The sequence below is a fragment of the Cicer arietinum genome, chromosome 1 (genome assembly GCF_000331145.2).
Source record: "Cicer arietinum cultivar CDC Frontier isolate Library 1 chromosome 1, Cicar.CDCFrontier_v2.0, whole genome shotgun sequence".
NCBI classification, from domain to species: domain Eukaryota; kingdom Viridiplantae; phylum Streptophyta; class Magnoliopsida; order Fabales; family Fabaceae; genus Cicer; species Cicer arietinum.
In genome coordinates, this window is record NC_021160.2 from 45,198,736 (window position 1) to 45,225,822 (window position 27,087).

The following is a 27,087-nucleotide window of genomic DNA, read 5'->3' on the forward strand; positions in this document are numbered from 1 at the left end:
TGCAAAATCCAAAATAAACACATAATTAAGCTAAAAATTTATTAAAAAACAAAAACAAAAATGGAAGACATAAACCTAGCCAAATAAAAAACCAAAGCAAAAAAATATTAAAATTATCAATATGGCTTCCACCTCAAAGTTCTATACTTTTTACCTCCACGATATTCATGAACAAAATCAAGCTGAGGAATGATCCTATAAAGCATGTCATCAACTTTCTTAGAATACCACATTCTCCATCTCTTCCACAAAATAATAGGAATAATAAAAATTCCAAATCCAAAAGTGAATCCCAACTCTACACTCAAGAAATTCCAATGAATATTTGAACTTTCATCATCATCATCATCATCTGTTTCATAACCATGTGATTGTGTTGGTGAGTACCCTTTTTCACCATTTGAATTTTGAGTCAATGGAGGTCCAAATAGTCCTTCATTGCCTATAAATGAATCAGGTTGAAAAGATTGCATTTGTGTTCCAATTGGTATTTTTCCCACCAAGTGATTATAAGAAATATTCATAACTTCAAGAAATGTTAAACTTGCAAGCTCATTTGGAATCTCTCCACTTAAGGAGTTAAAAGACAAGTCTAAGGATTCAAGACGTTTTAGATTGCTTATAGAAGAAGGAATGTTACCTAAGAAACCATTTTGTGACAAGTTAAGAGCATGAAGTGATGTAAGTTTCATAAGCTCTTGAGGTATTTGTCCTTCAAAGTTGTTTGATGAGAAATCCAATGAAGTGAAAGCAATGAAGATTTTAACCAAATTCATTGTTCTACCTTTGTTAACAATTGTAATTGAATCCTCATAGCTTCTAAGACCAACACCTTCTTCAAAAATATGTAAGACTATATGGTCAAGCAAATAAGGTGGTTCTTCTTCAATAAATTTAGCTAACTTCATTTGAAGCTCACTATTGAGATCAACTATTGCAGTTTTCACATTCATGGGATTGAAGTTATCATAGAGATTGAAAAATAAATGACCAAAGTTTCCACCTTTATCTTCATCAAGCATCAATGCTTTCCAACTTTGTAACAATGATGGTGGTAATGTACCATTGAAATTGTTGGCTGCTAGATCAACAATTCTAAGTGTCTCCCATTTTTCATTGTTATTAGGACATTCAATATGGCCATGCAATTTGTTTGACCTTAAAATCATGACTCTTAGGGAGGAAATTTTGTTCAAGAAGCAAGGAAACCTATCAATTAAATGATTGTTTCCAAGGTTTAGAACTTGAAGGTGTTTGCAATTAGACAAAGATTTTGGAATGGTTCCACTCAAAAGATTTCCACTTAGATCAAGAAACCTTAGATCACATGATGTTGTGAATGCATCTGAAATATGATCATTGAGTTGGTTTCCACTAAGACTTAGTAGCCTAAGAGTGTTGCTCCTTTTTGTCAAACACAATGGAATTTTTCCATTGAAACTATTATGTGAAAGATCAAGTGCTCTAAGACCTGAAATGTTGCAAAAGGATTCATGGATTGTTCCATGAAAACTATTGTTTGAAAGAGAGAGAAAATATAGGAAAGGCATGTGACTCTCAATGTCTTTCAAGCTAATAGAGGTGAATTTGTTGCTTGAATAATCCAAATAGATTGCATTTTTCAAGAAAGTTGGAGCAAGCCCTTGTAATTGGTTGGAATGAAGGTCAAGTTTAAACAAATTTGAACTAAGATTATGCAAAGGCCCTTCAAAACTTGTTAGAGAATTATAGGAAACATTTAGAACAACCATAGACTCAAATCTCCAAATCCAATTGGGAATTGCTCCTGAAATTTGGTTGTTGGATAAGTCTAGGTAGAGCAATGAGGATTTATATTTCAAAAAGTTAGGAAATGATCTCAAATTGCATGAAGGCAACCAAAGAGTTTTCAAATTAGGAAAGGATGATGATGCATCATGGCCATCCCTTATACTTGCATGATCAACAAACAATTTGTTGTGTCCAAGATCAAGTGTAAACAAATTTTGAAGCCTACCAATCACATCAAGTTGTATAGTGCCATTGAACTTGTTTTTGGTAAGTTGAAGCAATTGAAGTCTTTTGAGTTTGAACATAGACATAGGAATAGGCCCTTCAAAATTATTGCCACTTAAATCAAGCATCTCTAATAATGACCAAGAAGCATTTGGAAATTCTTCTAATACACCCTCAAATTTGTTGTAATAAAGCATGAGTTGTTGAAGAGATTGAAGTCTAAACAAAGATGAAGGGGCTCTTCCATAAAAGGAATTATCTCCTAAATCAATGCTTGTGAGATTTATAAGTCCCTCAAAATGACTAGATGGAATTGTACCATTGAAATCATTATGATTGAGAGATAAAACTTTGAGGGACTTGGAATTATTAAAAGATGGAAGAGGACCAATGAAGTTGTTGAATGACAAGTCTAGATGAACAAGTTGAGTAAGATTAGAAATTGAATTAGGAAGTGTTCCATTAAATTGACAATTTGATAGATCTAATGCAAACAATTGACTCAAATTGTGAATAGACTTTGGAAGAGGTCCTGAAAAATTTGTATGGCTAAGATTCAAGTTGTGCAAAGATAATTGATGTGGAAAATTTGGTAGAGAACCACGAAGATCAAGATTATAAGAAACATCAAGCACTTGAAGCGAGGGAATTTGGAATATCTCAATTGGAACATGCCCTACAAAGCCAGCACTTGATAAATTCAAATACCTCAAATTATTTAGAGTTTGAAACTCTTGATGAATCTCAGAATGAAAATCATTATAGGCCACATTCAAACTTTGTAGATACTTTAAGTTGAAGAGATTAGTTTCAACTTGTCCAAAGATAAATTCATGACTTAAGTCAAGAGCTATAACATGTCCTTTGTTGTTGCATGTTACTCCATTCCATTCACAACAATCTTTTCTTGGATCCCAATCAACCAGTTTTGTGGACTTGGTTGAGTTGAATATGAGGTTGTTCTTCAATTGGAGCAACAAAGATTGTTGATGACCAAGACAATGGCTGGTCACAAAAATAATATTGATGCTGAGGTTTATGAGGCAAAAGGGTAGCAAGGAAAGCCATAAAAATATCATTTTCATTGGAGATAGTTATGAGAAACAATGTTGCTACAAAAAAAAATTTAAGGTTTGAAGATGGTTTTTTGTCTTTTGAGCATATGTTGTCTCTCCCATTTATAGATTCTTATGTCCCACATTTGACAAACACAATTCAAAATTTCAAATCGCCACTCTCCAAGACCTACAATGTCAACATTCAGGTATTGACCAACAAAACTAGTAGAGGAAGACTTTGAACTTATTAAGGGTGATATAACTGATGTGATTTAAGTCATGATCGGTAAAAATTAGCTTATAGTTTATAGTTCTTGAGCTAATTAAAGAATTTGGTAAAATTAGTTATTTAATTAATTTAAAAAATATAAAATGATATTTTTAATTAAAATAAATTTTATATCATTTAATATTTAAAAATTTATTATTTATTATTTATATTTATTTAGCTAGTTTATTTATTTTAAATTATAATAAATAAATTATTTATAAATAAATTATTTATAAATAATTTAAATGCTGATAAATAAATTATTATTAATCTGGCATATTTTTTATTTATTAAGCTAGTTTATTTATTTTAAATGATTTACTTTATAATTAAAATTATTTTCTATTCTAAATTATATAAATTATGTAATTAAATTATTTATTCTAAATTATAAAAAATAAAAAATAATTTTAATTACGATAATAAAAATAAAATTATAAAAAAAAATTAAAAACACTCTCAAAAAATATTATAAATTATAAGTTATAAATTCATAAGCGAACGTTACTAAACAGATCTTACAATTTATAATCTATAAAATAATCTATAAAGTGGCTTATGTGATTCGTCAAAGAGGACATCAATTCACTTTATACTTTCATGGTCTGGCTTACTTTGAAATGTAAGTTACGTAGGATTTCGTGTGATATGGCTATTGTTTCTGACCAACAAAATCTAGAATTATAATTTCTAAAGACGTGAATAGTTGCAAAGATCACTGTAAAGGGTAGTCAATGTCGATGAGGACTTTAGATCCTCTCAAGTAATAAACAAGTTCACAAACAGAAAATGAAGAAGTTCAACGCCAGAGAATTTTTTTATATTCTTATTTGAAAATAGTATTTTTAATTTCTTATATTTTTTATAAAATACTAATATATTAGTATTTTCTCCTCTACTAAAGTTTGACCGTTTCAATCCTTGGCTCAACTCAACTTCAACTTAAAAATGCCTAAGAGTGATTATTTTGTTAAAAAAACAGAAATTCCATCTTATATAATTGATTAATTATTAGAGATATTGAAACGATTGATTAGTTTTCTCTTTTTTTGGTATGTTTGAAGTGAATGAACCATTTTGTGATTTATGAAAGTATACATCAGGGAACCAATATAATATTGCAGGAAAGTAATTGAAACACAAAATTTAATACAAAATAGAACACAAATATAATACTGTATAAAATATAATAGAGTCGCCTTTTATTTTTCATAAAATGTCATGATATTGTATTTGTGCTATATTTTGTATCAAATTTTGTTTTCCAATAACATTTTTCAAAATGCTAAGTAAATCAAAATTTCCAAACACTAAATCACAAATCCGACACACATTTACAACCATTGTAGCCGTTCTAAAATAAAAGAAACTGCAATTTTCTAAATTCTAGTCCGGATAATATAGCAATGTAGAATTCACCACATTGTCACATATTATGTCAACAAATATGAGTACTATGCACAACAATATCACAAACTTCAAAAGAATAAGGATTAATCTTGTTCTCACATTGTTTCATCATCAAGTGCTCCTCTTCTCTCCCTGTTCACGAGCAATGGAAGCAGATAGAATTCCAAGATCGCGATTTAAGACCGTCATTGCAGATTCACATTCAGAGATTACTTTCGTGACAGAAGAGGGCCCTTCCGAAGTCTCAGAAGATCCAAAAGCAAGAGCTGCATGTGAGTCTCTAAGATTCCGTAGGTTCCCCAAAAACTGTGGCAAACAAGCAGATATATATTTAAAAAGAAAACTTTATTAAAGTCACAACAGAATATTAAACAAAATATGGCTGCCATTAATTGCTCAATTCTCACTTGTAACATGAAATAACAGCAGAATAAATTGAGCAATGTTGAATAGAAACCAATACTAAATTTACTATGCCATACTGATAAGACGGTATTCATCACATCTATCTCCTATTGAAGTATAAATGGGTTTAACAATGGAGTAAACCAGATCAAATCAGACATAACAGGTCTCTATAAGATTATTTCAAGGCCAGGATTCTATAAGACATGCATTTTAAAAAAGTAACTGTCCGATTGAAAGTGTGTATCGTAAGTCAAGTCTATAAATGTTCACATCGATCCAAAATCGTTACTTGCTGTGTTGAGGTATTTGAGATATACTCTAGTGTAAATATTCTTAATTCATTGTTTATGTTTCTGTTGTAAGTGATAGGATAAATTATTGGACTGATTTAATCCTTATGAATATTAAGTGATTCAGCTTATGTTAATCCCTGGAATGATTGTTGAAACTTCAAAGCCTTTCACCACCATCAAAGGTTCATTAATGTTAAAATGAAATACATGTTTACTTTTTAAAGGAGGGAAATGTAACTTTAACATAAGGGGAGGGGCGGGTATAATTTACCCTAAAACTTTTGTACAGGATATTAATATCCCAAAGCCACAGTAAGCATATTTCAAAAATTCTAATGGATTAAATAAGTAGTTCACCCTGTAATAATTATAACTTATATAGTAGAACCGCCAACAGAGTTGCTCAAAGCCAGCTTAACATCTATTTGATCACCATATTTTCAAGTTCACTACATAACCTAGAAACACTCGACTTATTTTGGTACAAGCATATTCAAGCCATAAGTAGTTAAAAAATTCACTGCTATATAAATATCATTCTGTCATCAGCAAAGATAAACTAGTTAGTCCTATGATCAGATCAAATTTTAATCAACTAAAACTTCTAGAGTTATTCATACAGATTAGATCAGATTTTTTGAACAACTAAAACTTCAAGATGGTAGTGTCATATACTCTATCCCCATTGTTTTATCCTTTTAACAACTTCAAAGTATGTGCCTAGATTGCTCATCACAAATTGAATGGAAAAGTCTATGACAAAATAGGGATAATTGCTTAGACAAACATTTAACAAGTGAGCAGAGCATAGAAAGGTTACCTTCAAAAGCATTTTGTAAGCCTCCAATAGTCGATTGGCAGCTGGTCCAAACCCATGAAGTTGTGGAACTTCCATCATATGTGTCCATGGCCGAATCTCCTACACAAGAGCAATTGTTTAAAGTCTTTTACAGATGATGTGTGCGTGTTAGGGGAAGGTGGGCATATCAAGTGAGAAATATATCTTATAGATAAAATTAAAAGCTAATGTTGACCATGCAATCTCACATGAATAGTCAAAATTGAAAATTACTTAAAGATTGTGTAATCACTAAAAATAGAGTGTTCTGCCTCTTCACGTTCTTGTTTAAGGACTCCTTCAATAGTTATTTATGGCAACACATAATTCCCACTACTACATTTACAGTTATACATGAAAGACACGCTATACATTCGCTTCATTGCTTCATTCAAAAATAGTCCCTACTAAATAGATATGTCCTAGCATAAGGTACTCTTCCTCAGCACAATTTATGGTTGACTCTGTTAAAACAACTTTGAGTATGCTAATATCAATAATGGAGGAGGGAGGTCCTCGTGGTGCTGGTCAGGGTGGAAGTGAGTTTAGTTGAGCCAACCTAGGCCTTAACTCAAGCTCAGCTAATTAAGAAATCAAGTCAATTTTTTCGGCTCAAGCTTGACTCGCTTAAAGCTCCAGCTTCCGTTGCTTCTAAAAAAATGAAACTGGCAAGTTGGGTTGCAAAGCCACTGTACCAATTGAACATACTTCCACTGGGAGATAAAATTACATTGTAGAGTAAGATATTTCATCTCAATTTGAGCTGCTAATTTTTCTTTCAAGATATGTTTCTCAACATCATTGTTACCAAATTTGATTTTAACCACATCATCACCGTGGCTGTCTAAATCCTAATGACATTGTAGTCTTGGTGAAAAATTAAGCATGAGAAGACTCTGTTAGGATTCTTTCTTTGAGAAAGAAAGAACTCCTAGAATAATGATGTAAAAACATATTCAAATGAATAAAGATTGCAAACAAAGGAGGGATTTCTTATTTCTGAAGTGAGATTGAAAGAGAAGATGCAAAAGGTTTACGATGAAGAAGATGATTTTGATCTCAAGGCTACCCAAAAGGAGCCCTCTCCTTTCACACTAGATAATTCTCTAGTCACAAAACTCAATTCTGAAAAACTATCCTTCCCCTCTACCAATTAAGGGTTATTTAAAGACTTTCTAAGAATAACCAAAATAACAACTCTGTAATTTCTATGTATCTAATCAGACTACACAAGACTGTACTGGTAAATTATAATGTACTAGTAAATACAAGTTAATGTGCTTGCTAATTTCAATCCCATTAGCAACTAACAATACAAGGGCATATTTTACATGTGACTAATTTTAACAGCATATTTTACATGTGACTAATTTTAACAGCATATTTTGCGTGACTAATTCTAACAAACTCTTAACAACCACCTAAAAAACTCATCAACTTACACAAATTATCCTATTAACAGACTCATTAAGTCTGATTGTGCCTTCTCAACCTGCGCACTCTACTACTATTTGAGTTATATTCAAGTGGAATCTCCATGTACACTTCCTTTCCCAAGTTTCCAAGTAAAAAGGAATTTTTTACATCAAATTTTCTCTAGTTCTCATCCAAAATGAGCTGCAAGAGAAGATCTTAACAGTACGGAGAGGAGAGAGCTGAACTGGAAAGTTTGTTAGGTATAGAAGGAGAGGAAACACATGTGAGTGGAAAGGGGGGCAGTTGGTCTTTTGAGTATAGTTTCGGCTTTGAGCTTGGGCAGAGAGAATTCCAAATTCCTCTAAGGAGCATTGCTATGGGGTTACAGGAGAGATCCTCTTGTGATACATTTTCCCTTGTTTTCCAATCAATAATACAATTTCTTCTTCTCTTTAATTAAGGTTCCTATATCTGCTCTTCTAATGCAGTGTGTGCTCCACGAAAATGTTGAAATTAAATCAATGTCACTCATGCTAGCTCTTGATATCGAGTTGTTATGAACCTTCACGTGGAATCGAGTCACAAGTCTAGACGCAGTAGAATATTACTTTCAACTTATGTCAACCTCGCCTTTAGACATCGTCCTACTACATTTTAGATCTTGTATATTTGTAGAAATGTGAGATCCATATACAATATCGAATACTCATGATGTAGAAGTAAATAACTTGACTTCTGTAATAAATATACCTTAATAGATGTGTGAGAATTAAGATAATCTGTCAATATTCCTAGATTGTACAAATTCATAGATTACTTGTTAAGTTTTCCTAGAGTATTCAACATCCTAGCAAAGTGCTAATTAATTAGATACATTAAATATAAGTTGTGTGATCTTGAGTAAGACACACAGAAATTACACAAATTCTTTAAGATGTATCACTTACTTTCCTCTTCTTGCACTCTTCTAAATATTTTTGGCAGTTCCTCTTCCCAGTTTGACCACAATGAAAGCAGTTTCCCTTCTTTTTCACCCCACCCAAAGGTTTCAGGTAAGAAGTACTTGGCTTGAACTTCTTTTTGCCCTTGTATTTCTTCTCCATTCCATTTTGGACCATCAGAATGGCCTTCCCTTTTCCTTTTTTGAGATTCTGCTCAGCAGTTATCAACATGCTAGCAAGCTTGGCATTGTCTAGACTCTTGTCAATATTGTCCGTGTTGTAGTTCATGATAAATTGACTATAACTATCCGGCAACGATTGCAGGATCAAGTCAGTGGCCAACACAAGACACAAAGAGTAGCCCAATCTCTCTAGGTTCTCAATGTACTCAATCATCTTGAGCACATGAGGACCAACTGGGTCTCCTTCTGCCAGCTTGCATTGGAAAAGGGATCTAGAAACCTCAATCCTCTCATGTCTTGCTTGCTTTTGATAGAGCATCTTGAGATGCACGCTCACATCATAAGCCTCCGTGTTCTCATATTGTATTTGCAAATCCGAGTTCATGGTAGCAAGCATGAGACAACCAATATCTAAGGCATCATCCTGATGCTTCTTGTAAGCATCCCTGTCAACCTTAGGGGCAGTAGTAGTAGGTGGTTCAGGAAGTCGTTGTTCAAGTACATATAGTTTTTTCTCGTGCTGGAGGACAATCCTCAAGTTCCTGTACCATTCCGGAAAGTTTGTTCTAGATAGTTTGTCCTTCTCAAGGATACATTGCAGCGATAAATTTCCCAATGTGTTTGTTGTCGTGGTAATCTAAAACAGACACATGCAAAGTATAATGCAAACATAGAGAGTAGCCCAATCTCTAGGTTCTCAATGTACCCAATCATCTTGAGCACATGAGGACCAACTGGGTCTCCTTCTGCCAGCTTGCATTGGAAAAGGGCTCTGGAAACCTCAATCCTCTCATGTCTTGCTTGCTTTTGATAGAGCACCTTGAGATGCACGATCATATCATAAACCTCCATGTTCTCATATTGTATTTGCAAATCCCAGTTCATGGTAGAAAGTATGAGACAACCAATATCTAGGGCATCATCCTGATGTTTCTTGTAAGCACCCCTGTCAACCTTAGGGGCAGTAGTAGTAGGTGGTTCAGGAAGTCGTCATTCAAGTACATATAGTTTTTTCTCGTGCTGGAGGACAATCCTCAAGTTCCTTTACCATTCCGGAAAGTTTGTTCTAGATAGTTTGTCCTTCTAAAGGATAGATTGCAGCAATAAATTTCCTAATCTGTTTGTTGTCGAGGTAATCTAAAAACAGAAACATGCAAAGTATAATGCAATGAACATATTCAGAAAGGTCTTTTATTAAATATCCATTCTTTTATTCAAATCAATGCTTACAACAATGACTCATAAAAACCATCAGAATTTTTGAGTGAGTCAAGATCCATAATTCACCTAGTTTTGAGTAGCTTTCTCTAAACACTATTTGGCTAGTTAAGTAGAAAATACTTTTCAATTACATCACATGCAACTCTTGTACAGTTTGGGTGAACACTTATTCAAAATAATCTTATGAATTAATGGCTAACGCTGTGCCTCTTAGCTTTTCAATCATATTGAAATTAGCCTAGTTGTACCCAATGGTTGACATATAGATATTGCATATATTCTATCTGTCTTACTAGTATAGATAAAGGCATCCTGCTTCAGCAGACCTACACTTAATCTGTCCTAGCCTTGACAAGTGGCATGCATTGGATGACATATTTTTATGTGACTTAATATTAACTTTTGAGGGATTTTTAATTAAATTTATCTCATCATTAAACATACATCACTTGTTAAAATTACTTAAACATAACACGTAAAAGCATGCATCATTCATATATGGTCAGAGGTTGCTATCTGGTAAGACCTAACCAGGCCCGCTAGTAGTTACTTGTAACTAGGGAATAAGGGAGAGGATAGAGGTAGCCAGATTTGTGGAGCATGGATTCCCTTTAATCACGATCCTCCTTCCACCTTTAAATATCTTCAATATAAACTCCTTGAAACTAACCCTTATCTCTTCCAATTCCTCTAACATTTCCAACCCCAAAAAGATGCCTACCCCATCTAATGCAAATAGGTAAAAGTCCTAATGATTTTCCAACCCCTACATCTGTACCTCTAACCCCTAGTAAACCCCTCAAATTCTTACATTAAACCTGTCACCCACTTTTACCAAATATGGTGCTGTTTCCTGTACAAGTAAGCCCAAGTTGGCTAAAACTATTGGGTTGAAATTTCCAATCCATCAAATGCAATGCAAACAAAACCAATAGTCTTTTATCAAAAACAAAACAAACCCTAGTACAGTCATTTAAAAGTAAATATTTACAATTAGTAATAAAAAACACATTATGGTCAGTTATAAACTTATAATTATAGCCATGTACATTCTTCTATGATCATTCTTTATTTTGTGGCAAAGGTTTTGGTGCCTTTTATCATAAACCCAAGCAGACACAAATATGAGGCTTACTATATAACAATAACAAGTGGAGCTATCCAACTTTTTATAAGGGCAAGAAAACTACAATAACAATTTTCAGCCCTGGCAGGATAGTGACCACGTGACTGTTGATCCAGATGAACCAGCGTTTCTGGTCTAGGTACTCAAACTTTGAGATATTAGAAGCATGTAGTCCCTGACCAAATTGAAATCAAAACTTCACAAATAATGGTTTCATTGTTGCCATGATGGTTTCCTCACTTGTAATACATAATCTTTATTTGATTGGGTTTGAATAAATCAAATAATAGAGTTTGCAAAACACATTAGTAAAGCCTGATCAAACCTTAGTGTAAATCAAGTTGAATGTTCTAGCTGTTTGTAGGAAAGATTCCAAATTTGCCCGCAGTTCGGATTCCACCTCAGCATACTCCTCATCTGGATTGTAAGCATGCTACAAACAGGACAAAATAACAACTATATTAAAACTAGTACAACAGTACACAACAACAATACTCAGAAGCAATGTATCAAAGTATCTTCATTTAAAAAAAAAACAGAATTTAAAAAGGGAGTAAGAAACAGTGGAAAAAGAAACAATGTTGAGAAACGTGGCGAGGACCATGGAGAGGAGTTGAGAGAAAATGAGAAATGAAATTCTAACCACAAAATAGCTACTTTGGTTCCAGTTTTCAATTATTTGCAAAGTAACTAACAGCTGTCTCAGTAAACTAATCCAACTAATCTCTAATAATTAATTAGTATGATGCAAACCAAAATCAGAATTGCAGAAAACAAAGAAAAATGTATTGATAAGTCTCTTTAACAAAGGCTGTTTCCTCTCTACAAGATATTGTTGCAACCAAGAAATAACTAAAATAGCAATGGAATGGAGCTACGCTCCTTTGCAAGATGATCAATAACTAAACAGTAAAGGTTAAACCCAATTTTGAGAAAGAACCAACTATTCTGCTAAGCACCAAAAAATTCAAACCAATAATTAATTATTATGTACTTCCACATTCCATTACTACTGCCCAAATACTCATTCTCCCCAACTGTATGCATGACTACCACATCTTTTCCCTACTCTCGCACACTATCACCCGGCAATTGTGTTACTCTCTTCCCCATTACCTCTCTCTCCCTCCTTGCTTGCTTCCTATTCCCTTCTTCTCTCATACACCCTTAATGTTGCTCTGGGCCCAATTCCCTGACAACCCAAATCCTTATCCCTCTTTTTACCTCTCCTTCGTACACATATCTGCTTCGTGTGTTCGTTTTCCTCCTTTCTTGTTTCTTCTCAACCATTGGGCCCAGCCCTGATGTTCCTTCCATCACGAGTAAATCTTCTTCCTCCCCCCTCTCCTATTTCAAGTCATTGCTTTCATTTTGCATGTGTCATTGTTCTCATTATCCCCTCAATCTTCCAGCCAATAGCTTCCGAGATAGAAGTCTGCATTCCATCCAACCAACATTCTACTCGCTACAAATGACTCTCCATTCATGTAGACACCATCTAGAGACTTCAGGGACCGAAAAACTTAATACTGATAACCAATCTGATACGAACTATAATATAGTATAGATTAACGAGTTCAGTCAACGAATAGCACTTTGATCACAAATGATAACAGCCCAAAATACAGAAACTGAAAGGAAAATATTGGGAAAGAAAATAAACTCTTCTGCTTTATCCCCAAAACTTCTCAAATTAATGTATGCCCTTCCCACTTCCGTCCAGACACTTCATATTCAGTCCCACCCAGCCTCCTCACAAATACCTACATTAAAACTGTCCACTGAATTAAATCCCTCCACTTGTTCTCCCACGGACCTATTCCTATTTGGGCCATTTCTGCCTTTTCCTTTTTTTCTTTCTTTTGTAAACATGAACTGGAGGTCCATTAATCGTGGACCCATCAAACACCAACGGTCATTGGTGTTTGATGGGTTTCTTGGATTCCTAAAAGGTCCACAATGAATGGATACAAAAAAGAGCTTTGTCCCCTTAAGTGAGTCCACCCAACTCAACTTAAAATAGCCAAGGTTTAATGTGGCATCCAGATACCAAAGGCTTCAGACCAAATTGGCTTATTGTGATGATATCAATATGATGTAAAATATAAGACAATGAATGGGGAAAAGTATGTGGTCATGGAGAAAATTTTCAAGTTTCTGATTAATTTCCAGCAGTACAGTACATAAAGATGCCATATGATATTGACTATTCAAAGACAAGAATTGGATTTAAGATGTTTAGAAAACCTTAGACGCTAAGTCATCGACTTTTTGTTGAAGATTCAACAATATTTTTGATTGTTCAGAAAGCTTTGACTCCAGTTCGGAAACATCTGGCCTGAAAAGAGTTTGATTAAAGAAACAAACTGTTACTTCAACTTGCAAGATAGAAAGTTCTTTTACTTGCAAAAGATAAATCATTTCCCACTTCCAATAATCCAATTATAGACCAGTTTGTGCATATTGAATAAATAAATATTCAACAGTCATCCCAAAATGTGTGCAGGAATATATGTTCAGATGTTACAGTGCTACGTGACTTCAGATACAAATGCAAAATTAAATGAATATATGTTCCTCTAATAGAAATCACAAATGGGAAAGGTAAAAAATTCATAAGAAAAGGAAGCAAGAAACTTTTACAATGGATATATGGACTGAATCTGAACATCTGCAGGAAACAATTTACATTCTTCAGAAAATATTTGCGCCTGTTTTTCGGCAATGCAATCAATCAATTGGATGTCCTTGGCTACCTGCTCGTCAACACTACAGAAATAAGAATACAAACCAAATTTATGTCAATACCATCTCTGCAAAACCTTAACTTAAAGAAAGAAAGAAAGAAAGACTCTACATTTCGAAATATATAAGACCAAGGACAACCTCCATTCTGGATTATCAGCATAGATAGTTGCCTCCACTAGATCTACAATAAGACGAAGCATCTCAGTGCGCTCTTCATAGCTTCCATGTCCCTGTTACATATATGCATGATATCAAAATCAATTATAGAAAACGTGGGTATGAATGCTGGTATAATGCATGGGAAATTACATTCGGACAAAAACTTAAAATCTTCATTTTTCACTATATAATCCAAAGATGGTAAACTACTGCATCCAATAGAAAAAACATAAAATCTAGAAGCTAGGCTATCAATAACCCCCCTTTTTCATGATGTGCAAGAATCATTTGGCTTCTTATTATTATAACATAAATTATTTGCTAAGCTTTACGGCGAAAACTCTCAATGGGTCGGCTATAAATCATTAACGGCACATGTGAGTTAGATACGAATTAAGACAGAACCAGCCCAACCAATTCCTGTGCTTTAGCACATCAACTGGTTTTTCCAAATTTGCCTGATGGCCTGTGGCAGTCCACTCTTCCTTCCATCCGTTGTCTTAGAACTACTAACTCTCTAAAAACCAAGACAAGGGGACGTGAAGATAACTAAAATACTTAGAGTAGGTTTGGATGGATAACTTTGGAGGAGAGGGGAGGGCTTATTTTTCTTTTCTATAAAATATTTCTAAAAATTAATTAAGTGTAATTAGAATGCTATATGATCATGTATCATGTTATTCTTTGATTTTTTTTTAAATCTCAAATATATACCAAAATATAGACTTAGCCCTCCAAACCCCTCAATCCAAACATATGCTTAAGACTAACTCTAGGAAGTCACAAGCATTAAGGCTCACACTGATGCTACATTTACCAATCTAAATGCCTCTTTAGAAACAATTGTTTACATATATCACTCTAAATAAATACAAGCCATTTTTTCCAACAATAATGTCAGGGTCAAATTATACTAGCAATACATACCACACTGAGATCAGATATTGCACAAAATGAGACATTGACTTCAAAAGCTATGCACAAATGAAGACAAAAGGTTACAGTGGAAACTGGAAAGAAAAGAAAAGTAAAGTAAAAAGAAATAAGTACATTGTTGTTCATAGTAAGAGCAAGACCTTATTTTCAACTTTCTTTATAAGAAATAAAATGAAAATGGATGCATAAAATATCTGAATCATCCAAAAGTGCAAAGGCTTCATATAACAGAAATATAAAGGAATTCAAACTTGTCCTTAAGCATGTATCCAGTCGCTAGTAATATAGGCTTCTTAAAGAAACGAATTTGGAGACAAAATAATACTATAAGTAATCAAATGACTAACTTGAATGGCTTCTGTATCTACAGCTGTCGTAATACCCAGGAACTTAGCAATCTCAGCCAAATCTACATATTTCAACCATAAGAAGTAAAGTTACTGCAAAGGAAGATACTGCCAAAAGTTGTATGAGAGATAAACTTATTTAAAATAATAAGCCACTAAACAACATTTTTGTGTGATGTACGAAAAAAGATAAAGTTGACAAAGCAATGATGACATGAAGAAACTCGCATGTCAATACTCACTCAAATACAGCTACTAGGAGAGAGGGAAAAAACTGATTATTTTGCAAGAGTTTACAAGAAAAATTGACCATATGTCAATAGTCATGGAAAAAAATGTACCTATTCTGTATAAAAGACATAAGCCACATTGAGGAATATACATAGAATAATAATAGTTGATTTTGAACAGGATGATATACAGATACAGAATTGAGGACAAACCACAAAATCAGTCACAAGGAAAGCTTATATGTTGAGGAAAAAACCAGCCAATGAGGAATTTTTTTAAACGGAGAATGAAAACTCTTACATTGAATTCGAGCCGTCTCCTCGTCACGATCAAGGGCATCACCTTGTAAGTTTTGTTGAGAAAAGGGTGACTTATCACCTAATAGCCTGTAGCAAGTACAAGAGTTCAATGCCATTTTGTCATAACAAGGACAGGAATATGATGCATGTATATGGTACCGGGTATAGGTACGAGATATGGTATTTTAAGAAAAATCAAGGTACGGGTACGTCAATGAAAAGCATTAATTTTTTTATATAATTTAACTAAGGAGCTAAATTGTTCAGTTCACAATACAAAATCACAATAAAAGTTTGAAAAGTCAAAAATCGTATTCGATTACAACAACAAATAAATTCAAATACACAAATAATATTATATTAATATTTAAGAAAATCAATAATTTCACTTGCAATGAAATAATGAGGGAAAATAGAGTACCACGAGTGCTGGTACCGGTGAAGTACCCAGTATAAGTACTTAATCATTTTAGAAGTAAACATGCTTCAGAGTATATCACATACGTGCAAATAGGATGAAACAAGGTAATTTCAAACATTGAGAAGTTGGAGCACTACTAAGGCTATGCTAAAATAGAAAGAGTAGTATTGCCTCTATCCCTAAATATAAGCCTATCTTGAGAAATTTCTTTATCCCTTTTTATAGGATCACTTTCAAATTTTCAACTACATTCTTATTTCTTTACCAAAATATCTCTAATTAATTTACATCTTTTTTGTAACCTATAAATAAGCAAAACATACTATAAAAGGAAAACTAGGAAAAACAATATCAATTGTTGACAAATTTAATTCTAATATCAACTTCCTTAAATCTCGTGATTTAGCCAACGGATCCTATATATAAGTACAGGGTTACTAAAATGGAGAGGCAAGACAACTTCGATGGAAAATCCAAAATCACCTACATGATTATATGATATGGATGCAAAACAAATTAATCGAGGGTATTTATTAAACCAAGAAACTGCAAAATATTTTTTTTTTCCAAATTTTGAACTGCCCCTTTTTCTACCCTCCTATTTTTAACTTTGGATGGTTACTATAAATGTGCAACAAGCACAGTAAATCCCAATCATAGAGATGGTTGTGTGAAAGACAATTACTTAAAATTCCAGTTTGAGGAACATACATAAGAATTCCCTAATTATGGTTATACACATAATCCACTTCGAGGAACATACGTAAGAATTCCAGTTTCCATTAACTTGTTTTTTAAAAATTCCTTCACAACTCAAAATGATAATGGGGCTTAACAGACAAAGAAAAGAAGATACCGAAAGAAGAGCCACTCCAAAAGGGCATAGCGCTCCATGCCAGCAAATAGGAGGGACTGTGCAGATGCATTTGCTCGTGTATAATTTAGCTTTGCTAATTTCTTCTGAATTTCTTCCATTTGTCTTGCTGCCATCTTCTGTGTGAACTTATTTAATTTTCCTTTTTCACTTTATCTTCAATGTCTAATGGGTTTGTGACATTCTATCAAAGAAAGTTACAAAATATGCAGTTAAAATACTAGATATTGTTATATAGATTTCTAACTTGTAAGGGCATTTTCTTTAAAATGTGACTAGTACCAAGAAAAGAAAAGTTCTTTATAATAGAGGTATTCAAAGTAATCCAACCATAACAATCTGAGTTCTTTTATTTAGCATCTATAACAATGATCTCTTGTAAGATTGTACCAGGAGAGGATCTATTTCATTTAATCAACATTTCAAGGAGTCCGAAAACATAGATCAAGAACTTTCATTCAGCGCACAAGGGTATGATCAAGTTAAACTAAACATGATTCAATGATTCATCAAAACAAGGGTATGATCATAGTTAAAGTTCTTCCATTCTTCACTATGCACGTTATTATTTACATCCACATCAAAATAAAGAATTAACATATTCATCCAAAAGAAAAATGTTTCCCCTACATTTACTTAAATACAAACCACAAAATATCAAAGAACAAGCACATTTAAAGTATCTCTAAATCGCAAATCATGGACTTGCTTGGTTTGTCTCCACAGTGCCTTGGTTGACTGCTACCCTAATGATCATTGGCACCATCAAAATCCTCTACTGTAGTTTCATAATCTACTTAAGCATATGCATAAAGAGCAATCAAACACAAGGAGTATAGAGGCAGGGTTATATTCCAATTCGAACTCTATCAAATTAGTATAAAGTAACTTTTCAAATATAACTAATTAATTGTAGAGTTTAACTCATCAATTACACAACAATACAAGAAAATCCAAAAGTTTACAAAATTTGACTGCATTCTAGAAAAAGCAACAATTATCAATTCTATTATATTTATTGATTCGCATTATCAAACAAGAACCTCGCAATAAGAACAACTTGCAGCAGTGACAATAAAAATTACCCGCAACAATTGCTGAAAATATTGCTCTTTAAATAAAAACATCATAATTAGACAAACTGCAGCAATCACAATATGACCAAATTAAAGCAGACACTTTAAACATCCCAATTCTACTTACATCACAAATCCAAAAATATAAACAACTTAACTAACAATTAATCCCAATTGCAACAGCACTCATTAGACACCATCCCTAATAAGATTTAAAGTAAAAATCGAAAATTAAAATCAAGTAAAATGTCTCAGGTACCATAAATAAAAGAGATTCATAAATTCAACAAACCTAAAGTGTACGCATTCACATAACTAACATACTATGATTCAAACAACTCTAGTTGACATACACTAGCTTGCCAGTACCTTGATGGGAGAGAGAGGAGAGGACAGAGCGGTGGCCGGTGGTGGCGGCGGCGGAGCAGTGGTTAAAGGTAGATAGGAGAAGATGGATGAGAGAATTTAGGTTTTAGAGAGAATTGTGTAATTGAAATATGAGAGTGGTCTCAGAGTTTGAATCTCTTAATCTAAGGTGCAAAAAACAAATTTCTGAGAGAAAAAAAAATGATAGTTAAAGAGAAATTTCTGAGGTCTACAATGGGATCAAAATGGTTGAAATGTTACAGTAAGATGCAGAGAGTGAGGAAGATGAGGGATTTGGATATGGTGCAGTTGTGACTTGCATGCACTTCTGCAGTGAGCACATAGAAAATCCTGCAATCAAGATCAACGGTTTAGAAATAAAATTATTTTTTTATTTTAAAAAATCTTAAACTTCAAACTTTATTTTTGAACCATCCGATTCTGATAATGGTTTCCAATCTTGATCAGACGATATCTGATGTGGTGACTGCAGTTGTTCAAACAAAGGTGTGATAAAATCCGAAGATGAGGAGTTGGAAGACGTGAGAGAGAGTTTCAAACAAAGCAAATAAATAATAAATAAATAAGAGAATGTATGTATTTGGTTTTCTTTTCTTTTTGTAAATAATCAATAAATAAAAGGATTTAATTGTATACAACAATGGATAAATATATTTTACATTAATTACAATAATTAAATCGTTAAAATTATTTGTCTTGTTGATATAATTAAAATCATTAAAAAGTAGTCATAATACAAATATAATCTCATTAATATTTATAAGGTATTCAAAATTATTAACAATATAAGAATAAGAATGAGAGATGAATGTGTTAGATATAATGTCTTGGATTCTAAGATATGTAATTGTGTTTGAGTTTATTTACCATTTTATTTATTAATAAAAACAAATAATTTAGTAAAGAGAAAGGAATAGTGCATATTTTTCTTGTTATGACCAATGAAGGAAGAGTTAAAGTATCATATTTTTTCTATTCTTTTGAAACTTGGAGGAGAATTTTTCTTCTTCTATTTCCTTAGATGCATGTGTCAGATGGTGTTTATAGTAAATTAGGGGATTTAGTGTTTAAGATTTTGAAAGAAGAAATAAATTGTCTGTGTAATATTTAGGGGTTTTTGAATAGATGATTCACATAAATCATATATTTAAAGCTATATGGCTGAATTTGAGGATATAATAAAATATAATAGATGTTGTTGTTGTGTTGTTTTGATGAATTATGTGTCTGTACTTCATTTTCAATTTGATTATTTGATAAATTCATTGCTAATGTATTCATAATTTGTACCATTAGTATTTGAAAAATTCATTATTAATGTATTCATAATTTGTATCATTAGTGTTCGTAAAATTCATTAAAAATTTGGCGTGAAATGAGAGATCTCAGTTTAGGATATATGTGATGTTTTGATCGTATCTTTTTCTCTAGACCTCTTTTCACGTGATTATTAATTTTTTGAAAACTAAACTCATTTACCTTCAATTTGGGTTGAAATTTTATTGTATTTAATTGAGTATTGATGATTAAAAATGAATTACAATTTAGATCATTATCGTGTTTTGTAACTTTTGTCTATTGTTTTGATAAAATATACTAATTGGAAATTGTTTTGAACCATAGATGTATTATATACTCTATTTTACTTATTATTTCGACATATTAATACATTTCCTTGTCCTTGTGTTGGAATCTATATTAACCACTTTTGACGTTGAATTATGTTATAAACATTTAACTTATTTCTGTTATATGTTATGTATGAATTGATCAAATATTGATTGAGCAGTTTTATTAGTGTTTATGTAAAAATACTACATCAGAGTTTCTTTTAATGTTTCTATATTTATAAAATATCACAGCTTGACTCAAAAGTGAACATTCAAAAAAAACAAGTTCATCATCCTTTTTAATTATTAAATCGTCGTGTTTTTATCTAGAAGTATATATCTTCAAGACATAATACTAAGAGCAGCAATCCTAATACTCGATGGAAGTAGACTTTGAAAGTATTTTAGGGTTGGAAGAGAAAATCCATAATTTTTTTCAACACAACCAAATGAAGACTGTTGCTTAGAACTCTTCTCCAAGTAAGTTTTCATGTGGTCTGGTAAACGTGAGACCAAATGCTTTCTTTTTATAAATGAATAAATAAATTAAATATACTTTTTATGTTTTACCAAATTCTTTTTATCATTTATCTATAATTTTAGTTCAATTGTAAAATTAAATATACAAACAAATTTAACAAAAAGAATATGAAAAACAAAAAAATTAATAATAAATATCTTTCAATTCAAAAAATTATATTTATTTCAAAACACGAGATTTTTTATACATAAATCTATTATTAAATTTAATATATATTTAAAAAAATTATAATAGATTCATATACAATAAGTAAAAAATAAAGAATAAATTTTTTTATCTATGCCATTAAAATTTTAGAAATTCAACCTTTAACAGAACAACTTTACAAAATCCAATTTTTAAAAATGAACAAACTTTGATTAATTAAAAAAAAAAGCCCTAGTCCTTGAACGTTGTTAATTAGATTATTTTTTTCTTCTTTACATCGCTTGCATCTATTTCAACCACAAAACATCCAGGATCACTCATCTCAACATGAAGTTTGGTTCTTAAATTTGATATGATTCCTTTAAATAAAAGTACCATAAAACCGGGATTTATGTTTTAAACAGAGTATAGCATTCATGTCAATGTATACTGGAATGTGCACATGGAAATTCCTATCGATATCGTAGGAATGCTATACTAAATTCACACTTGGCCAATACAACTAGTGTAAAATGTACCAAAATTGCAAGGGATTACAAAGGAAAATCAAAGGGTTTTTTTCAGGCAGACTCATTCTTGCTCTTGGGTTGAGGCACCATTTGTTGCATCCATGGGCTCAGCTTGGGCTTCACCTTCGGCACCCTTCTTTCCTGCAAAAAAAAGAGTTTTCTTTATCCCCCATTGGACAATTGAACATTTTGGAAAGTAAAACAAAAGAGAAAAGACAGAAAAAGATAGTGTTTCTTTGTTTGAGGATAGAAAATTCAAAGAGTGAGATAAAACCCCGATTAAAAATGAACTGTAATAAAACTCCATTATTTTGTTGATTCCATTTATTTCAACCTTTTTAAGACAAGCAGTTTTAACATGAAAAAAATGGAAGTGAAACAGCAGAAACTTAGGGTCAACCCTACCTTTCTTCTTCTTTCCACCACCTTTCTTCTTTGTCTTTATGCCCAATGCTAGCCAGGCCTTAATTTCGGGATCATCTACAGTTTTAGTAGGCTGCAATTCCTGGAGTGAATGAGTTGTGATGCGATCCGATCCATTTGGCATTAACAAGACCGTGAATTTGATGTGTGCAACATAATCACCTGAAAAATAAACAATAACGTTACACATACATAGTACTAACATGTGTTAATGAGTATCATAATTCATGTGACAACTCAGCAGCTTATATATAATATTACCAGCCTTTTCGTGTAGAACAGGATACGGCTGCAGGAGCTCGTGATTCATGCATTCCACTAAACCGAGACGAGCTCTTTTTTCTTCCAAAGCCCTATTATAAATGACCAAAACTTTGAAGTGCAACAGTAAAGAATATCGAATTTCAAACCCTCTGGTTTAAACATATAGCTGATTAAGTTACCTGGCAGAGAATGGCATGATGGGAAAGTTTTGGGTAATTTCACTGTAAATAAACCGAGATGCTTTCATCTTCAAGTGATAGCTTCTATCAACAGCTCTCTTATAAATAGTTGTTTGCTTCTCATCCAACAGCTTAGGCTGAAAAGAATAGAAATTTCTTCACTAAATAATTTTAAGAAACTGTGTCATATTTGTAAACAAATAAATAATTAATATAATTAAACTACCTTGCCTTCACCAGTGCTGGCTACAATATCAATTGCATAAACTTCGTTCTCCTCGAACTCGGCATCGTCAACCCTTGTGTCAGGATTAGATACACTTAGGACAACCTTATTCGCATCAATCACAAACTGCTTCATTTGGTGGCTAAGCACACCCTCGACAATTTTACAATCATAAGCAGCAGCAACCTTCTGAATTGCATCAGTTACATCCTTGTTCTGTAAGGGAAAAAACCACATTTATTAAATATTTATTACCGCTTTTTCTTATATACATAACTGCAACACCATAAATAAAAACATAGGTGTCCAACATTCAACTGCATATATTTCTAACATCATCCAAACACAACTAGTTTAACAGATGAAAATTATTGCATGCAATAAACCATTTAACAATTGCCCCTAAGAAGCAAAGGAAAAAAACAAAGGCAATTATGAATAATAAATTATACATTATTTGAACAATAAGGTATGTCACAATGTTGCACATATATCTATGGACATTATAATATAAGGTCGCACAAAAAACGAGTGAGCTGTGACTATAAAATCGGCATAACATTAAACTAAATATTCAGCCAATTCAAGTTAAGGAAACAGGGAAATGAAGAAAATTAAGTTCAGAATCGTTAAACTCGGCAAAATCACCATCTCAACAATTTTCTCACACATCTAGATATTGATTAGAAATAGAATATTGTATTATGTTGGCTGCAATATATCAGTGTCCTGATTATAAAATCAGGTCAGCAATGAACATATCATTCAGCCGTTTTGAGTTTAGGCAAACAGGGAAAGGAGGAAACCAATACAGGAGGATCGTTAACCTCGGCAAAGTTGCCATTTCTACTATTATTCACACTACATCTACAGCCATTGATTACAATAATTTTTAATGTTGGCTCCAATAGAAACATGCGTCGACTATAAAATCTGCACAACATTTAACTACAAAAGCCAATACAATTTAGACAACAGGGAAAAGAGGAAACCCAATACGAAGTTGATTGCCTCGGCAAAGTTGTCATTAACAGCTATTCTACATACAATAATTATTAGAATACAGAAATAATTAATATCTCAAAAAGTCGTAAAGCCCTAGTATACATGCACAACCTATTTGGGAGTCCTATATTATCCAACTTATTAAATTTACATAATTATTATAATAATGTATAATTTAGGCTGCAATAGATCAGTGTACTGACTATAAAATCAGCACAACATTTGACTACCAAAGCCAATTCAACTTTAGACAACAGGGAAAAGAGGAAAACCAATACAAACTCGATTGCCTCGGCAAAGTTGTCATAAAGAGCTTTAAACAAACAATGATCATTAGACTCCAGATATTATTAATATAACTCAAATCGTAATGGCAAAGGATACATGCATCCTACTAGGGAGTACTGTATTATCTCATTAACTAAAATTACAAATCAGTTACAATAAATATAGGCTGCAATAGACAAGAGTACTGAATATAAGAATCAGCACATCATTTTACTACGAAAGCCAATTCAAATTTAGACAACAGGGAAAAGAGGAAATCCAATACAAACTTGATTGCCTCGGCAAAGTTGTCATTACATACAATGATTATTAGATGCAACCTACTAAGGGTCCTTTATAACCCCATTTATTAAATTAACAAGTTGGCCAAAAAAACATAAATTATCAATCAATTGTGTATCTTGCTTGCTGTAAAGATGATATTCCAATTTCCATGCATATGTACTTCTCTAGCATGCCATCAAGTTATACAAACACAATAAAAACAATCGAAATGGTTTTAATCACACACAAAATTTGGAATGGCTTTAAAACAAGCAACGTGACAACTTAATCAATTATTCATAAGTGGATGATGATGAGACAATCAAACAGTCAGTTTCATGACACTATTGTAAAAAATACCAACAAGTTAGCAATCAAACTCTAGATTTCATTTTGCAATAAAAATGCCCAATCAGAGTAACTATGACATAATAAGCTCCATTTGGACAATTGTCCATAGCTTTTAGCAAGTGTTTCATCATTGGGTTACAGTTTTTGCCTGCCAAAAATCACTAGCATGACTCATCGTGTTCAGTGTGTGAAACAAAGACAAATAAAAGAAAGATGAGTGCAGCTTAAAGGTAACTGAAAATGAAAAGTAAAATCATTAATGTTTTAATACCACAAATTTAATGCAAAAAAAAACACCAAGTAACTTAGTGAAGGGTGAACAACATAGCTGCAACAGAAAATTACAACAAAAAAATCTATAGAATCCTAATAAAATATTGTGAGAATTCAAATTCCACTGAAACTAGGACTTTTAGGAGAGATATTAACACATTATAATGATGCCACATTCTGACAAACCAAAGTGATTGTTTATTTCCCACCTAGAAGGCTGGCCGTGCTAATTGTGGAAGAGGTGTTTGGTGAAAAATAAAGGATTCTCCATCAGTGTAACTATGACAAAAATAGGCTTCATTGGTGTTAACCCCTAGCCAATAATGTTTTCATCATATGGAGAGATCTAAGTAGATGTATAAAGCTGGAAATATGCATGAGATACATCACTAACTTTTTCTACAATTTCGGTCGGGAAGTAAAGGAACATAGAGAAAAACAAGTGTTTTAAGAAAAAATGAACGGAAAAAGCCATGTCAACGAAAAGAAAAACAGATCTCTATCAGTGTAACTATGACAATAAAGCTTCACTGGAATTTATCCATAAGCTCATGACAATTTACATCATTTAGAGATCAAAATCACACCCGAAATTTATGACAAAACACCGATTGGTGCAGATAAACATTCAAAGAGTAGCACTATTTCAGTGACAGGTATAGAAATATGCATCAACAAAAACATAAAAATACAAATAAATCAACCAATTGGTTACTTCATAAAAAAAAAACTGTAAACTAATCTAATAAACAAAGAAATCCAACAATGTTATAATTAATCACAGGCCAAAAAAAAAACAGAGGTCATAATCAATTGAAAGGCACAGCAAGAAAATATCAAGTTATAAAATCAAAATAATCACAAATAAAACATCTGCAGCTATAAGAATACAATTCTACCTTCTTTCCTGGCCTTACAAGCCTCAAGGCCACTTCAGCAGCAGTGTTAGCTGCTGCAATGACATCAGCTGCACGACCCGTTACAGGCCCCTCCTGAAGTACATGAGTATGAGCCACAGCAGCAATGAAACCGTCTATATGACAAGCCAAATCACTGTAAAAAACCAAAGACACCATTAACATATAGTAATCAACTACATCAAAAACAATAAGTAATATTCATTTTTCATTATTCATCACAACACAAATGCTTCAAATAAAGTCTTACATTTTCAGTATATCACCTTCTTCCAACACAGTTTCGTCACTGGCCAGAGGAGAAAAGTGGCATACAGTGTTGTTTATAGATATGCAAGTTGGGAAGGCAACACCCCTCTCAATCTTCTTCTTCACATTCTTGTACATGTTACCAGTTTGCCTTATTTACAAAACACACCACACCCCATAAGCTAAAACCACAAAAAACAAAAACACAGAAAAATCATACATATACACATCTATAACAAATGCCATAAATCACTTCCACAAAAAATTAACAATATATTGAACAAGTATAACATAACTAAACACAAATCTTACTCTCTTATAAATGAATCCCCTTTCTCACAAATTTCAACAACCTTGACCTTCGGTTTACACTCTGAAATTATCAACTGCAAAGCCTCTGTTCAATTCAAAACAAATAAAAAAATACGTTAAATTAATTATAAAAAAAACATCATAATTTTAACATTAAGCCAGGAAAAATAAAAACAGATAAAAAATCAAATATAAAAAAAAAAATGAGAGAGTGAAACACACTGTTAACGATCTCTGCAGCGCTTTTGTACTTAGTTACAACATCAGGAGAAGTGAGATCCAGCTCCTTCTCCTCTCTTTCATCATCCGACATAGTGGATTGGTTATTATGAATAGCTGTGACAACCCAAAAGAAACGAAAACCAATAATAAAAACTTTATCCAAATGGGTAAATGAATATAGTATGAAAAAGCGAAAAGAAATAAGAATTAGATGAAAGTTTTGTGAGCTGAATGTGTTACTCACCGTGAAGGTTGTTTTGGATTATTGAAGAAGAATCGGTGGAAGAAGAGGAAAGTTGGAAACTGATAGTGGCTAAGTTGTGGTGAAAGAAACTAGGGTTACTTTGTTTATATAGAGGATCGATTATTCCTGTCGTGACACAGATGGAGGCGTATAGGGTTTTAGCTTTGTTACCCTTTCTCTCCGCACAAAATTTACATTTTATTTTTTATTTTATTTTTAGCAAAGCATTTTTTTTTTTTTATGTACTTTTCATTTTTTTTTTTTCAAACATGTTTTTCTTAGTGTTATTTACGATAAATATTTATTTATAAAAATATGTTACGTTATAAATATATTATCTTATTATTTACATATATAAATTATCAAATATCATACAAGAAGTACTACCTCCAATCCGAAATGAATTCATTTTTATCTTTTTTTCAA

The 27,087-nt window shown here is 32.5% G+C and overlaps 3 protein-coding genes across 6 annotated transcripts; all 3 read right to left on the minus strand.

Annotated features, from left to right (window-relative positions):
• Positions 1-3,324, minus strand: LOC101489787 (receptor-like protein 7). Its single transcript, XM_004489027.3, has one exon. The coding sequence runs from the start codon at positions 3,078-3,080 to the stop codon at positions 117-119; it is 2,964 nt and encodes a 987-aa protein (XP_004489084.2). The 5' UTR covers positions 3,081-3,324; the 3' UTR covers positions 1-116.
• A 1,290-nt stretch (positions 3,325-4,614) lies between these two features.
• On the minus strand, positions 4,615-18,943 carry LOC101505827 (AUGMIN subunit 7). Of its 3 annotated transcripts, XM_027335834.2 has the most exons (10): positions 18,620-18,943; positions 17,157-17,358; positions 15,881-15,966; positions 15,350-15,411; positions 14,046-14,137; positions 13,803-13,928; positions 13,407-13,497; positions 11,485-11,592; positions 6,256-6,354; positions 4,615-5,040 (listed from the first exon to the last, which is right to left on the minus strand). In XM_027335834.2, the coding sequence occupies exons 2-10, from the start codon at positions 17,288-17,290 to the stop codon at positions 4,846-4,848; spliced, it is 993 nt and encodes a 330-aa protein (XP_027191635.1). In that variant the 5' UTR covers positions 17,291-17,358; positions 18,620-18,943; the 3' UTR covers positions 4,615-4,845. The 3 variants fall into 3 exon arrangements, with proteins under 3 accessions (XP_027191635.1, XP_027191640.1, XP_027191636.1); XM_027335839.1 differs by lacking the exons at positions 15,350-15,411; positions 15,881-15,966; positions 17,157-17,358; positions 18,620-18,943 and adding an exon at positions 14,994-15,143; XM_027335835.2 differs by lacking the exons at positions 11,485-11,592; positions 13,407-13,497; positions 13,803-13,928; ... (3 more) ...; positions 17,157-17,358; positions 18,620-18,943 and adding an exon at positions 8,637-11,471.
• A 2,314-nt stretch (positions 18,944-21,257) lies between these two features.
• On the minus strand, positions 21,258-26,798 carry LOC101506140 (ERBB-3 BINDING PROTEIN 1-like). 2 transcript variants are annotated; one of them, XM_004489002.4, is made up of 10 exons: positions 26,662-26,798; positions 26,418-26,531; positions 26,196-26,280; positions 25,885-26,034; positions 25,617-25,770; positions 22,537-22,752; positions 22,311-22,447; positions 22,129-22,220; positions 21,850-22,029; positions 21,258-21,585 (listed from the first exon to the last, which is right to left on the minus strand). In XM_004489002.4, the coding sequence occupies exons 2-10, from the start codon at positions 26,506-26,508 to the stop codon at positions 21,506-21,508; spliced, it is 1,185 nt and encodes a 394-aa protein (XP_004489059.1). In that variant the 5' UTR covers positions 26,509-26,531; positions 26,662-26,798; the 3' UTR covers positions 21,258-21,505. The 2 variants fall into 2 exon arrangements, with proteins under 2 accessions (XP_004489059.1, XP_012567993.1); XM_012712539.3 differs by lacking the exons at positions 26,418-26,531; positions 26,662-26,798 and having other exon boundaries at positions 25,885-26,065.
• Between the last annotated feature and the right edge of the window lie 289 nt (positions 26,799-27,087).